The sequence below is a fragment of the Nymphalis io genome, chromosome 9 (assembly GCF_905147045.1).
Source record: "Nymphalis io chromosome 9, ilAglIoxx1.1, whole genome shotgun sequence".
NCBI lineage: Eukaryota > Metazoa > Arthropoda > Insecta > Lepidoptera > Nymphalidae > Nymphalis > Nymphalis io.
In genome coordinates, this window is record NC_065896.1 from 7,326,853 (window position 1) to 7,344,140 (window position 17,288).

Here is a 17,288-nt window from a genome sequence, read left to right on the forward strand (position 1 = left end):
ATAGGAAGGCGTACGAGCATATGGGTCACCTGATGGTAAGTAGTCATATAGGCATTGGCATTGTAAGAAATGTTAACCATCGCTTACATAGCCAATGTGCCACCAACCTTGGGACCTAAGATTTTATGAGTGGGTATCCACCCAGGCGAGCACAAAGCACTACCACCAGTAATTACAAACAATATTAAAGATTAAACAGAAGACAATAATGACAGATTTTATAATTCACACATGTGAATGTGGAGGTGTACCCTTATTCATCGCTCTAGTAATTTGCAATAGGTTTCTAATATCTCTTAATTGACAGCCTAATAAAGTAGTCAACATAATAAAGAATATGTTGTAAATAGAAATACGATCATAGCTATTAGAATTATTTTAGCTTGTTTAAAATATAACGTATTCAAGGTATCTTCTTATTGTTATCTTGCTGTAACATAATATGTACAGAAGATTCGCTTCCTCGCTATCGTTTGTGTTTGATCCTATTAATTATTATTAATTAAAATTTGTTCTATAAATATTTGTGCCTATTTAGTCTTAATAAAAACTAAGACCTTTAATAACAATTTGTACGTTTTGCAATTATTGTAAGAAAACATAATTTTATAATTACTAAATTATTGATTACATCGAAAATAAAATTACTGATAATTAAATACAATATACACAGTAGATATTTGTATTTTATTTACGCAATATCCATCGAAACCACCTAGATTTTAAAAGAAATTTGGTTAAAATATATAAAAATCACTACGTATATCGTATCGTACTAAAAACCAACCAAACTACTTCTCATATAGTAATTTCAAAATAAATATGAGAAAAAAGTTAGAGCCCGAAGAAAGACCAATATACAGTGTAGTGACCGTGTATCGTGAGAGAGGGTAAGTAATGAAAAACAAACATTTTTATATTAGAGTCTGTAAATAAACATAAATGAAATGATGTATTTGCAGCCAAGTTCTATACAATTATGATTTTAAATCAAATGTTTATTTTAAGTACTACAAGTTAATATAGCTTATGCTTAAAAAAATTAAGAATACATTATAATCCGAGATAATCCTATGGCTGGAACACTTAACTTTTAATCGAAGATTGCCAGGCAAGCTTCAATGAGTTTTCATAGGCTTCATTTGTTGTTCTAAGTCATTACCTTCTCGGTGATGAAGGAAAATATTCATATAAAATCTATATATAAATAACTGGCGACATTTTGTCAAGTGTATATTAAACTAACACGCAGTGGAGCCGGCTAAGCAAATTCTATCTGCTCATGAACATTTTAATGAAATGTAAATTAGTATGGAGTACATAATGTAATTATAATATCTTGTATTGAATCCACTGTTGGTTGATAAATAAAACTATTATTACCAAGGTTTGAGCTCGTAAATTGATGCTGATTTTATACAATATTCAAAAGTTTTTGTAAAAAAAAGCTTGAATAAAGTTTTTTTTGAGACCTACGAGTATACATATAACGATCCTAAATTTGGTAGGTCGGAAGTGGTAGATCCTATTACCTTTTTTATACTACATTCAGGCGGACGAGCAAATGGATTATCCAGTGATTAGTGGCCACCACCGCTTAGGGAACTAAGGTGTTATGTTCTAACCAGAACACAACAATACCAAGTGTTGCTGTTTGGTGGTAGATATGACATGGGTGGGTAGTACCTACTCAGGCGGGCTTGCACAAAGCCCTACTACTACTAAAGTAATTACTATTTCTCACCAATATTTCTCACAACTGCAATTACTATTTAAGGTTATCTAAATTCAACCAACCAGGTACCGTATATGCTTAAGTATAAATTCAAAGTAAATAAGAACTCGTAAATGCACTTACCTGTAAAATTCTCTCCTGTTAAGGAAAAATATGTAAATAAAACCACTACACTGCTACTCTGCGCAGTACTGAATATGCATGTCTCAATTTTTAAAATATACATTTATGTTTACAGTTTTGCAAAATAGCAATTTGAATTAAATGAATATACAATTATTATGTATACCGAGATTGCTTATAATATTGGTTAGACTTGAAATAGAGCACATCAACCTATAATCTTCGGTGATTACAGGTTCAAGCCCGGGCAAGCACCATTAAATTTTCATGTGCTTAATTTATATTTATAATCCATTTCGTACTCGTAAAGAAAATGACATGATTGCTTCGGATAACGTTCTGCCATACATATGTGTACCTACCAACCAGAATTGTAATAGCGTAGTAGAAACTCCATTACAGGCTGTTACTTTATAGTCCGAGAAGGCTTTCCGACAGAGATCAAGCGCAGGAACAGCGTCATGTGTTTTCTAAAGCACGGGAGTGTAACACTGTGACTGCTGATTGACTGAAGATTCCGCGATAGAAAAATCTTCATCCGTAAAATTAATGAGTCACTAGCCTTTTACTTTTTAAATTTATAAATCACCATATAACCATAAATTGAGTAAAAGGGATTTAAATTAGGAACAAAATCACATCCGATTCTTTTTGTAATGTATATTTGTATTATAAGTAACCAAATAATTACTTAAAGCCGTATTAATCCATTTTGAAGTGTGATAAAACGATTGCCATGTACACTGAAGATAACATTTCCATTGACAGAAATTACTTGCAGCGCTTGGAGCAATTCGAGAAAGCAATTCTCGCTTACAACGAAGCTCTCCGGTGGAATGTGAGTTATAAATATTTTGTTAGAACAAATTATGTGTCTCATACTTGTCTTTCGAAAGGAGATACGAGTATTTATCTCGGATTATGTAACCATATGCTAAAGTATAACAGAGTATTATTTATTTATATTATGGCATAAACTTTTGTTTACATTTTAATATCACAGTTTAAGAATACTTATAGGCCGACTTCAAAACAGTTTTTTTTTGTATATTACTCGATAGCTTAACCGAATATCAACTGTTTTTGATAATTCATCATCAATTATATAACTATAAGAGGGCATATAAAATAGAATGAACTTACACGATTATAATTACTCGATTCTTAGGCTATTGAAAAAATATTTTAATGATTCTTTTTTCATTGAATATTCTATTATAATATTGTACATATAAAATAAAAGTGGTAAAATTATAATCTTAAGTCGAGTCACTTGCTTTGTTTTTTTAACTTAATAACTTATATCTTCTATTTAAAATATTTTTAATTGATAGATCTGATATTGAAATATATTTATAGATACTCTGAGAGTGGTTCCATGTAAACTTACCTAGAGTATAAAACTTTGTACTTCGAAACGACGCTGTCTCGTTTGAGCAATGTTTGAACGTGTTTTGTAGCTATATTTAGTATAGTTATCAAAAATGAATTAAAATTAAAATAATAAAAAAAACCTAAGGAATATGAACATAGTCTAATATTATGTCTCTGGATATTAGATAAAAACACCTCTTTACCTATTTTATAGTTTTATGTGAAGTGGAACTTAACTAGACTTCAGTATGTTAGATATCGTTAGTAGGAATTTACTTTCTTATAAGTATTACAAACAATCTTGTTTGCTTTACATTCGTAGAACTCTGACATTGGTTCGCTGCTCGGTAGAAGTTTGGCTCGCGCCAAGGCGACTCATTATGCTGGTGCCTTAGAAGATGCTGCACGAGCTGCCCGTGAGTTATTTATTAACATTTACAGATATAAAAATACACTATTGTCGTATGTTAGATATCGTTAGTAGGAATTCATGAAATAAGGATTCATGATATATGTAGTATAAAATTAATTAAGTAAATTCTATGACTATATTTGCAAGCATGTTTGGCCGAGTGTCACATAGATATTTAATAAAATTTCTTAACATATTAATGTGTTCCTTGGATATTCGAAAAGCGATATATATCGTTTCAATTCAATTGAACAAAATGTATAGCGTCGTAACACTGTACTATGCAATACAATGAAATAAATACAATACGGTCGATTTTAAAATGAACATAAATGTGTATAACGTCTAAGAAAGCACGTCAATTAATGGATTTAGAGATTTCATGAGAAAGAAAAATCTACGTAGCGATACTGCGTAAATGTATATTTAATTTAATGAATAGGTAAGTGTAAAGTTGATTGATCATAATTTATAATTTACGTTTGATGAATCCTTTTCAAGCAACAACATATAACTTAAAAGTATTATATATTGATATCATATATCTATTATAAACATGAAGTATTAAAATGAACGGTGCATTTATTTAAAAATGTTAAATATAATCTTGGTATTATCGCTTCGTTAATATAGAACTCGAGCCGGAGAATCTGACAGCTCTGCAAATAAAAGCGAAAACTGAATATGAAAAATGTGAATTCGAGAGGACCTTAGTGCTCGCTTATCGAGGCCAGAGATTGAGATTATTGCCGCCAAACTTCGCAGATTGTGTACGATGCGCTGAAGAAACGGTAATTGTTCAATCTATACTAATATTATAAATGTCAAAGTAAACCCATCTGTTTGTCTGTTGTACTTTCGCGGTTAATTTGCTGAACCGATTTTGATTAAATTTGGTATGAAGAAGGCTTAAAACCATAGACTACTGTTTTATATCTAACACACAAAAACTAGTTTTAAACAAATTACATATAATCATATATGTATGCAACTATTCTATTCTTATGTTTTTGTAAATTTAACTTGCAAAGGACTATTTTTTTAACACTATTTTATAAACTAGTAACTAACTGTATAAAATATATTTACTTGTATTGTATATATACATACGCATGTATAAATGACCATGATGAATATTTTGTATATTTTTATAAAATATATTCATAATTTTTAGCTACCTACATTTTTCATTACAACATATGAATTCCTAAACCTAACATTGTCTGGAATGTATGATGTACTTCTGCATTTATTTGTGTTATGTGTATAAGAGTATCTATATATATAGATATTCTTATGTATATATATATATATATATATATATATATATACATACATACATACATATATATATATACCGTATATATATATATATATAAATATATACATACATATATATATATATACCGTAGCTAACGTACGTACCTAACGTAGATTAAATTTGTAGAGTTGTAACTTATTTATAGTTTCTTTAGTTTACTGGGAACCCAATAAGTATTCTAGGTAAGAGTACGTAAATAGACTACAAAATCTTGTTCAAACGGGTGCTTATCTTTGTGCGACCCGGACTGACCTCACCGGATAATGTTGTCAAGGACCACGGGACGCAAACTGTTCTTTATTGAAACCTGTAATGAAAATACCTTTTAAGCAAGCTCGACACATCGTTGACAAGTTTAACAATATCAACTAATATTGGAAATTCTGTAGGTATTGCTACTTTTAAATCAATCGAATAGGGAATCTTTTTATTTGTTTTTTTTTTTATATAGAATAGGAAGGCAGACGAGCATGTGGGCCACGTGATATTAAGTGGTCACCAACGCCTATAGACATTGAGATTGTAAGAAATGTTAACCATGGTTTACGTCACCAATGTGCCACCAACCTTGAGAACTAAGATGTTATGTCCCTTGTGCCTGTAATTACACTGGCTCACTCATCCTTCAAACCGGATCACAACAATACCAAGTACTGCTGTTTTGCTGTAGAATATCTGATAAGTGGGTGGTACCTACCCAGACGAGCTTGCACAGAGCTCTACCACCAGTATAATTGTTTATTTGATAAAATTAATTGTCTTATAAATAAAAATCTTGTGATATAATTAGTTGCGTAAAAGTCGATCAGAAGTCGAAATTCTGAAATAATCATTAAAATACCAACTACCACTTCAAACTAGAAAAAAATGAAAGGAACTTTATATTGTAATATTCACGCCTGCTTAATTTAGTAATTTGTTAAGGTACGAGAATGTGTTGGCGAAACAGCTGAGAAAACACTATCTTCGAGAACTAAACAATTACAAGTAATTGATATGGTTTACGATACTATGGACAACGTCATAAATGTACCCAAACGAAAATCTAGGATGCTGCCACAAACAACCCATCAAGTACATATAATAATAATAATAATAATATCCTGGGACATTTTTCTCACACGGCCTTCTGATCCCAAATTAAGCCTTTACAAAGCTTATGCTATGGAAACCAGACAACTGATATACTACATATACTACTTTTCTTTTGTAAATATATACTTATATAGAAAATTACACCCAGACTCAGGACAAACAGACATGTTCATGCACACAAATGTCTGTCCTGGGTGGGAATCGAACCCACAACCTTCGGCGTGAATAGGCAAGTATCTACCGACCACGCCAACCGGCTCGTCAAATTACACAAATTAATTGGAGACAATTTAATTATTTTAATCTGTAAAGCTATTCTGTATGAACAAACTCGAAACTCATCACTATAATAACAATATTTTCAAAGAAAACACGCACCTAAATAGTATGTTCATAAGTCGGTTGTCAACATTTCACGGTTGAGTAATGAAGTGAGTTCTTACAGACTAGCACTTACAATATGTATGAGAAATATTAGAAGTATTCCATTTGTTAACGAAGGAAGACATATATATATATATATATATATATATATATATATATATATATATATATATATATATATATAAATTAATATGAAGAGGGACTCTTAACATTCTTCGCGTTTTAGATTCAAGAAATTTCTCGTGTGGAAAAACAGAAGGCTGAACATATATCCCGAGTAATGGCTTCGAAGTATTTGGAGCAAATGGCTCATGATAAATATTTTCTCACAACACTTTGTAAAGATGAGAGACTTTATTCCGCAAATAAACTGGGAGCGCAGAAACTACAAATATTAGCTAATAAAGCTTTAGCAGATGTTGAAAAGAGACAAGTAAATATATAAATTATTGATATTTATTTATTTATTTATTTATTGATGTTGCAGTAAAAAATTCACAGTAGAAAAATTTGTATAATAAAACATAAATAAAAGTAACTCAGATAATTATGTATTTACTGCATTGGTTATTATATTTTCAAAGAAGATGAATGCTTACACACATATGTACCTACACATTAAATCTATGTATTAATTGAATATTCCATACTATTTATTAGAAATATTGTAATGATATTGTAATCAGATACACAATTAGAATTATTTGATTAGTAAAACTTATTGTTTTCGATCGAATGCAATAAAAATTGTACTACTTTTAAGCGATTTTTAAATATAGCAGTTAAAAGATTAAAAAAAAATATATATTAGAAATATACACTTTAACAGTGCACAAAAGAAATTGGAAACACGCAATGCACATAACATTTTGAAATATAATTATGTTTTAGCTTAAGTTCGCATATTTTTTATTGTTATTTATTTCAATCAATTATTATATTATATTGAATTGTATTAATGCGGGCTATAAATATCAATATATTAAAACAATGTTTTAAAGCAATTATTTATGGTAGGCTGTTCTTCGGGAACGTAGACCTTTGTATGCTGCACGAGCCATAGAAGCAGCTGCTAGAGCCAGACTATCCAAAGCTCGTAAGCAAAGAATAGGGCACGCCCAGCGTCAGCACGCAACAGACGCTCGTCGACTGGTTACTGCTGCTCAAGATATTTACGAGAACCATGACACGGCAAAATGCCTTGAAGCAGCTGAATTTGGGATGGAGCAAATCTCCAGAATTCCGTCAAATATGCTACCAGACAAAGATGTTTATTTGCAGCAACTACATGAAATCATCGCAGAGGCCTTCTTAGATCAGGTTACTTAATACGATTCATAAAATGAACATTTGTTATTAAAATACCAAATAAACCATAATCTTGTTATAAAACGTATATGTATGTAATTATTAAACTTTTTTTAATAACTCTTCGTCACGCTTTCAAAATTCTAAAACTAAATTTGTCATCAGTCATACCTTTTATTTTTTTATTATTTTTCTTTGTATTAAGTCTTTAGTCTGTAAATTTATTACGTTTTAAATTTCTATTTTATTCACAGAAGCGTGTTAGAGATGAAATGAGCGAAGCAGATCGCGAGAAAAGAGCCTTTATACTATTGGGAATACCAATATCGCGTGAACCGAGCCGAGATTCAATTTTGCGTACGCGACCTCCGGCGCCCCCTCGTGATGCGAAGTTAGAACTTTACGTGAATATAATATTTTACAGCTGAAATTTTAATATTGAATATTATTATTTAATATATTCGTTCATTGGAATATATTTGCGTGTATAAATAGACGCATCCCTTAGACATTGATTAGACATTAGATATATAATATCCCTTAGACATTGATACTATATTATACTATAGAGAATAAACCGGAACACAGCAAAACAAAGTATTGCTCTTTGTTGGTAGAATTTAATGGATTATGGTATATCTATTTGAGATTAATAAACTTCAACACCTGAAATTTTGCGCATACCAATCTGTATTTTTACAAGAAGATTTATAGTTGTAGTAGCGCTCCAACGCATCAATTTCTATACCCTTCAACCGATGTGTTATGCTAGTATACACATACTTATTTCGCGAATTTTACATTACATGTATAGCTTAATGATAAACATTTTTAGACGTCGTCTACGAAGGTTGGAGCGAGCGTTAACTGTAAGCGGCCGTGCGTCAGAACGCTGTTACGCGTTACATGAGTTTGGACGCCTTCTTGCTGACACGAAACAAGCACACAGAGCAAGATTCTACGCTTTGAAATGTCAATCCGGTAACACGTCATGTTTCATAATACTACAGTTGTATTTTAAAAATAATATAATAGAAAACAGTTATTCATTTTATAAATTTGGCTTTGATAAAATAGAAGAAAACATGAAGTTGGATAGAAGTTCAGACGTCAACATTTTTAAATTTATGTTAATATGCGGACGGGCAAATGGGCCGCCATATTAAGTGGCCACCACTACCCATAGACATTGGCGATGTAAAAAGTATTAACCATTCCTTACACCGCCAATACGCCACCAACCTTGGGAACGAAAATGTTATGCTTGTGCCTGTATTTATACTGGCTCACTCATCCTTCAAACAGGAACGCAACAAAACTAAGTATCTCTGTTTGGCGGTAGAATATCTGATGAGTGGTTGGTACCCAGACGGGCTTGACAAAGCCCTACCACCTAGTGAAGTTATAGGTATTAGGTTTAAAAAGTAACCTATGCCATTCCTTTGGGTTCATGCTTGCCTCTTACCAAATTATATCGAAATCGGTTTAGTGGTAGTCAGCCGACGCGTAACAAACGGACAGAAAGAGTTACTTCCGCATTTATAATATTAAGTATAGATATATGTTAATTGATTTGTGCTGCTGGAGTAGGATTTAAAAAACATTTTATTTTTTTAAACGGAAATATAAATAAACGAATTATAAATGCTAAAACTAAAATAATCTTATTTATAACATTACGTATAAAAAGCTAAATATATAAATATTTAAACTTTGCAGAAGCGAGATCCACTGGTCAACGTGTTTGGTTACTAAACGCAACATTTCTCTTAGCTCGATGTCACATACTACAAAACAATCGTCCTGAATCCAGAGCGGCACTGATAGAGGGAGCTGGACTTGCTAGGTCTTTTGGTTATAAAGATGTTGCTGCATTCTTTGATACGGTATCAATAAGCAGTTTGAATAATTCTAACGTAGTTGTAATTATAGCTCTGAAAATTATTCGTGATTTTGCATATTGTGTGTCGCTTTTTGCGTATGTGCGCGTTATTGCACGTGTGTTGCTATACGCCTATGTGTACGTGCTTATCGTGTGCCGCTATATGCGTATGTGTGCGTGCTTGCGTGTGCCTCCCTACATTAGCATGTATGTTTGCTTGCGTTTGTGTCACAATATGCCCATGTGTTCGTACTTGCATGTGTATCGCTATATGCATATGTGTGGGTGCTTGCTATTGTTTGAGTTTTTTTATAAATTACATAAAAACAAATACATAAGTATGTATAAATTTACCTTTACTCTAGTTCAGTAAAACATGTTGTATTTGCATGCAATCCGTATTCAATATCGTATTCAATTGTTTGGATGAACTATTGTTATTTTATACACAAGCATAGTCTAGCAGGAAGTAATAACAGCATCAAGTGCAAACACAACTCTTCATAAATCTACAGCAAATGTGCATTTTATTTCTCACTACCTACTTTGTTTCACAATATTATTATGAAGCTGAACAACAATATATGAATATTATTTAGATTTATAATAAGAATCATTTAACATATCGAAATAAATATATATATATATATATATATATATATATATATATATATATATATATTCCTAATATATGTTCCTAATATATAAATATATATATATATATATATATATTAGGAACATTTATGTACTAACCAAATTTAGTAGTATTGTTATTCGGTTTTGATTGCATTTTTGAATAAAAAGCGTAAAAGTTTAAAATAACAACCTGTATTCGCGTACAATCATTATGTAAGTTTTAATGGCATACGCGCCGCTGGGTTAGTATTAAAACGTCCCATACTTTACTAATGGTCGGTATACATACATAAAAATTATATTTACGTACATGTGTCTGAAAATATGGAAAGCCGAGCCGAGACGGCTTAGTGGCTTGCACACGTGAATCTTAACTATAGATTACGGGTTCAAACCCGGGCAAGTACCACTGAATTTTCATGAGCTCAATTTGTGTTTATAACTCATCTCGTGCTTAGCGGTGAAGGAAAATATCACGAATAAAACTGCATGTGTCTAATTTCGCTGAAAATCCAAAGTGCCAAGTGTGAATCCACCAACCCTTATTGGAACGGCGTGGGTATTTATTTTTCAAGGTCACCAACGTAAATAAAATCTAATATAAATTAATATTATTTGTCTTCCATTTAAAGCCAATAACACATATATTTGTAGTGCGTTGATGTATCATTGGAAGGGGAGATAGGCTCTTCAGATTCGATATTGGAAAAACGCGAGAAAGCTATGGTTAGTCTGATGCAGGATGACGACATGCGCAAGGCAGCTGAGCACCTGTTTCGAAGAATGTCTGTCATACCCGCTTCCAGGTAATATTAGAATTTAAATATAATGAGATCAAGTTATATACTATATTCCTTACTCCATTCTCACTTTCATATGTCACATTTTATTTGTCAAAAAAGATGTAATACGTAACGCTATATTTGTACGCATGGTTAAGGAAATATAAGTCTTATAAATTTAATTACTGACAAATATTACATAGACACGCTGGTAACTAAAACTTCTATGTTGACATAATATTTAAGAAACATAAATCTCACATAGAATATTTTTAACATCTATTATAATATTGAAAACATTTGCCAGAACGTCCGAACGGATAATTTTCTCTCGGACAACGTGAAAAAATAAACTGTATTTTAAAATAATCCTATAAGAATTCCATTTTTTCATCAGACGTCGAAATTCTATAAATACTTTATTAAAACGTAATACATATTTAAACATTTAACATTCCGAATCAATAGTGTTTTTTTTTTTATAGAATAAGAAGGTGGACGAGTATATGGGCCACCTGATGGTAAGTGGTCACCAAACGCCCTTAGACATTGGCATTGTAAGAAATGTCAACCATCGCTTATAGCCAATGCGCCACCAACTTTGGGAACTAAGATTTTATGTCCCTTGTGCCTGTAATTACACTGGCTCACTCACCCTTCAAACCGGAACACAACAATATCAAGTCTTGCTGTTTTGCGGTAGAATATCTGATGAGTGGGTAGTACCTACCCAGACGAGCTTGCATAAAGCCCTACCACCAGTAAAGTGTAGTGTAGTCTGGACGTAACTGTAACTGGTAACCGGTAACTGGAGGCCACGACGTCAAAATTTTATAACCTCTAGAGTTTTTAATGTAATATATATACAACGTGTAAAAAACATCCTGTCCGAACCAAAAGCGGCATATAGATACGTTCTAGACATTACTAAAAAAAATTAAAAAACAAATATTCATTAATATAAAAATGTTTTGTTTTGTTTTTGAAATGTGACATCAACAGAGCTTTTCGGCAGCTCTTTTGAGTGCCTTTGAAACGCCGCTAGCATATACAATATACATGTCACTACTGCTCAGCGTCGACCGATGTATTGTCTGCCGACTAAAATATCGACAAATCACCTACTTTACACTCTCAGTAAGCGGTTAGTGTCCAAATTGCTCAGAAATTTGAACACTAACGTGTAATTTATTTATTTAAATTTAATTATTAATTTTTTCAGGGAAACATATAGTAATTTTTATACTTCAATTTTTTTTTTCATAGCACAATCAAGTTTCTTCGACTTACTGAAACATACACCTAATTAATCTCACACAGATTATAAGAGATTAAAGAAAAAGAAAAAGAAAAATTAAATAAAAATAAAAACACACTTAATAAGTGTGATGTGACACTATTACGACCTTGAAATATTTTATTATTTACGCACAAATATCTTTTTGTTAAGCCATCTGTCGGCTGTCGTTGCCATTATGGCGGTTTCTGCTTCTTCAAAGACATGGCGGGGTGGGCGTCGTCACGTGACGTCGCTCAATTTAGCGCTTAAACCGCGATATATCATATTCTCAATATCAAGAGTATTTTAATATTCCTAATTTGTCTGGGTAGAAATGACTTTTAACGAAATTTAATGGGGCATAAATGTGCTACAGCTATGTGCAACGATGCCAGACCTCTATCGCTATTGGTGGTAAACACATGGAAACATCTTTGCTACAGCCATCTCAATGACGTCTATATCAAATGATTTGGTACACGATATCAACTCGGACACATCAAATAACTCTTCTCAGAGCTGCATAAAGTTCTGTTTCTTACTACTGTTACCAAACGTTAACAACAGCTGATCAACTGAAGTCATGACCTCGTGTCATCGCTGCCCAATAAGTAAATACCTAGCGAGCGCTGTCACCTGCGCCTGTGTTATCATGTGATTTTCGTCATTAAATTAAATTTTAATTTTATTCGGGGTAATTTTTTACTTATTATTTTAATAATGATTACATAAATGAACCGACTCACGATACCTAATAACCAGTTTACGAGTCGGATAGGGTTTTTTTACACACTGTATGTGTAGGCACATTAAAATACCATAAATTAAAGATACGATACACCAAAGTCACTGACAACACGTCTGTGGAGATATAAATACAAGAAATATATATATTCAATCATACCATATGTATATATATTACTAGCTGACCCGTGCCCACTTCGTTGGGCGATGAACATTTTTACTTGTGATCGATTGGCCAAACATTAATAAAATTGTCTCGCGTATTTTATATTTTAAATTATTTCTTAAACTATGGAACCAAAAAACAAACTGTAAACCTAATTTGATATAAATAAAATATCCTTGGTAATGCAATTTAAAAGCAATTTATTTCTAAATAAATTGACGTGTTGTATATAAAAAAACTGTCTAATAAAAATATCACTCAATAGATTTCAACACGGTGGCTTTTACATACCTATGTCGTATTATCTCTTTAACCATTGATCCAAATTATATGCAGTAAAAATGTAGTCTTTTGTTCTTGAGTTAATTTTAATTATTTTGATAACATTTCATAATTGTTGATATTATAACCAATAGACATGACTTAACGAATTAAATGATTTTTTTAATATAAAAAACTACTTTTTGTGACTTAAATATAAAAGTTAGACATATGCTGTCGCTGACTTTTTTGTGGGCATTATCAAGTTCTACAACCTTTTTTCTAGAACTCAATCATACATCTCTCATCGTTAGGGCAGCGTTCGTAAGAAACGTTTTCATTCGACCGTTTTTTCTCCGACTAACTTTGCAAATCCCACTACCACGAAAAAGTCTTTTCATTTTTCGAGTTAATATATATACGTCGGTCTATGACGTAAACGTATAAGTATAAGTAAACGTAAATGATGTGGCGTTCTATTGGTAATAGAATTGTCAAAATCGGTTAGGTAAATGCAGAGATTACCCCCTACAACGTCACAAACTTTACCTCTTTATAATATTAGTATAACTTATTTTTTTTAAGTGTATAATTATTTAAGTGTATAAATTATCATTATGTGAAAATTTAAACCGAACATAACAAATATTCTTTATAATATTTATAGCATAATTAACAGTTAGTTATCTATCTATGCAGAGATGGCATGGAGGTTAGAAAGCGTCAATCTTAACTGTTGATCGTGGGTTCAAGCCCGGGCAAGCACCACTGAAATTTCATGTGCTTAATTTGTGTATATAATTCATCTCGTACTTGACAGTGAAGAAAAACATCTTAAGGAAACCTACGTATATAGTAATAACTATACAAATAATCTGATAAAATGCACTGAAACCTTTTTACACTTTTATTATTACTCATAATAAAAATTAAGAAAAAAGTTAAGACTCACACGTCATGTAAGTATTATCTTTTAATTGCAGACGTTTCTCTGTGATGCCGGGCGCTAGAGCGGAGAGCGCGCCGTCCGCCGCCGGCCGTCGCGTATCGATCATGCCGAGAACTCAGCAGCCTGTGCGAATTGCACACAAATCACGACACCCGCTGGGATTTCAGGATTTCGACACGTGACTCCATCACAAAAGCAATTTACTAGTTATTTTATATAAAAAACAAAGATATAACATTTCACATATACTAAACCTAACCTTATCTAGTCTTTTCTATTTCGACATATTTTTATTAATGTTTATAGTTTATATTTTGATACCCTTTTATAATTGTTAAGCACTACGAAAATATTTACATAAAATTCTAGTTACTCCAATATTATGATAGTTTAATTTCATTATAGAGATAACAAAAGGGTAGAATAAATTAAGAAATGTATCTGATATTATTAAACATTATCGATAAAGTAAAAATCGAAGCAATACCATATTTAAATTTTTGAGTATTAGAAGAAAGGGAAGTCCTTTGTATCTCTCATATGTTTATTTATTGCTAAAAAGAAATAATCGATCGATCATAAATAGTCAGTTGATTTTCGGAGCAATTTTCTTTAATATTTTAGTGTCTAATTTATTTAATTGGGCTATTTTTTTTCAATAAAAGAATTTTATTGAAAACCGCACTTTATTTTAATAATATTTAAAATATTAACAATAAATCGCACCATATTTTCCAGGCCTTTGCTAGAATTAAATCCTAGCTACGCTAAGCATACAACTACAACTATGGGACGCGAATGTAAAGCAATAAGCCTATTCTTATCATAATGATATATAATCTATTGACAGCAGTTTTCATAGATATTATAGAAACCAACGCAATCACAGTTCATATAAGATTAAATTATAATATCATGTGACCATTTATGACATTATCGACCTAGTAAATTATATAAAAAATAATAATCAGGAGAAATATATTGCTAAAAATATAAAGTATATAGTAGGTATCTCTCTACGAAATATCACTAGCAACCTTTTATTCTAACTTTTTATTATAGCATAAAATAAAAATGTTATCTTCCTACGCTAACCATATACGAAAATAAAGGTAATTTAGTTTTTTTTTTAATAAATGTTACGTGAATTGTGATAAAACTGGAGTTGGTGGCGTTTTTATAAAACTAAAAGTCAAGTACATTAAATTATTAAAAATGGTTAAAAGTAACGAACGCTGTACACATAGCTCCCTGGTGAAATACCTTTTGGCTAAATTAGTGTGTATTGTTATTTGGTATTATTTCGCAGCAAATGGTTACCTGTCAGACTATAATAGAAGTTTCTTAAAACTATGAAACTATTGTATAAAACCTACAAAAATTCACACGCACACAAATTGTATTTTTTCTATTGAAATTTAAAAATATATATATACTTTTTTTGTATTTATCTAATAATATGTAGGGTCCGACCGTAGGCCGATTTTTGCCCGAAGCCGTTTAAAAATGTGGCACCGCAGCCTTTGGCCGTAGACAAAGCCGTGTTTTTTTAATTCGGTGTCGCTGGCCAAAAATCGACCTTCGCTCGGACACTACATAAGTAAAACGAAAAAATTATATTTTTTTTATATAAAAAATACAATTTTTTTTTGTGTGAAGTTTTGTAATTATCACAAATAAAAAATATTAATAATAAATTGAAATATCAGAGAAAAATAATAGACAATATACAATAAAACTTCCGACGACGATAAGTTTTTCTTTTTCGTGAACGTCTGAAATACTTTCAAACTGAATGTTGTGTTTTGTATATTTCTGTCCCGAAAAAAAAGAGACATACGTTTACGAAGTACAAAACTCGTCTAAAAGATTAGTTTACCGTGGGTCTGTCATAATTAATCGGGAATGCCATAATCTTTACAACAATCATTAATAACTAGTAAGCATCCGCTATGAAATGCTTGTAAACAGTAAAAGTTCATTCAGTGACATTTGACATTTCTAGACATCTCACCCTAAAGAAGCGCCTCTCGTGGTGTATTATTGTTTTATATACTCACATTGCATAAAAAAAAAACACAGAAAACGAATTAAAAGGATAAATTAGGCAAAATAAAATTATTCTTAGCACATATTTAAATAGTTTTTATTTTGACGTGTAATGGAATAGTTAGTTATAGTGGCCAATAATATTATATGATACGCTGTATGAAGTTAAATCGCGCTAACATTGTCTTAACTATTACAATGCGTTAGCAAGGGTAAATAACTGCTCTTAAGGGTGGATGGATACAAAAAATTAAATATGTTCCATTGCTGAAAATTTTTGCAAGTCTCCATTAATCTCAATGCGAGACGACGATATGAAAATAAATATATTTGAAATGTACGTGAAAATGTGTGTGTGATTTAAAAGCAGTAAAATCACATAGAGATATTTCGTCACATAGAAAGTTGAAACGTTTTTTTTTTTTATCTCATATCGTTTGACCGTTGAGTTGCTTGATGTAAAACATAGACACGTAGTCCAGTCAAATTAGCGATCAACTTCGGAATGAGAGCTGTAATAAGCTGATTTTTCGTATATACCTTCATTTAGACGTTCTTAAAGTTGTCTCAAAAGTCTCATAAAATCTCGTGTCTGCGTCGTAGCTTATTCAAGGTCAATGATAAAAAAACACCCGTAATTATCTCGGTTTTTATTGCTTCAATGATGTTAACAGTTAATACAAAAATTGTAGAACATTAAATTTGCAACAAACTTTATTTGAAACATTTTTTCATACGCTCAACCGTTTTTGCTATAGAGGGAAGTGAACGCGCAGCACTCCAAAACT

The 17,288-nt window shown here is 31.5% G+C and overlaps 1 protein-coding gene across 1 annotated transcript; it reads left to right on the forward strand.

Annotated features, from left to right (window-relative positions):
• Positions 1-822: 822 nt before the first annotated feature.
• Positions 823-15,082, forward strand: LOC126770529 (outer dynein arm-docking complex subunit 4-like). Its single transcript, XM_050489960.1, has 12 exons — positions 823-890; positions 2,627-2,696; positions 3,555-3,648; positions 4,278-4,435; positions 5,890-6,039; positions 6,671-6,877; positions 7,462-7,764; positions 8,007-8,143; positions 8,588-8,733; positions 9,472-9,638; positions 10,925-11,076; positions 14,486-15,082. Exons 1-12 carry the CDS (start codon positions 823-825, stop codon positions 14,631-14,633), a joined length of 1,800 nt encoding a protein of 599 aa, XP_050345917.1. The 3' UTR covers positions 14,634-15,082.
• Positions 15,083-17,288: the final 2,206 nt, after the last annotated feature.

Excerpts from the sequence above, each read along its gene's own strand:
- LOC126770529 (XM_050489960.1), top strand. The coding sequence starts at position 823 with ATGAGAAAAAAGTTAGAGCCCGAAGAAAGACCAATATACAGTGTAGTG. Across the intron at positions 4,436-5,889 it reads TACGATGCGCTGAAGAAACG|GTACGAGAATGTGTTGGCGA; the intron begins GTAATTGTTCAA and ends TAATTTGTTAAG. Across the intron at positions 8,144-8,587 it reads GCGCCCCCTCGTGATGCGAA|ACGTCGTCTACGAAGGTTGG; the intron begins GTTAGAACTTTA and ends AAACATTTTTAG.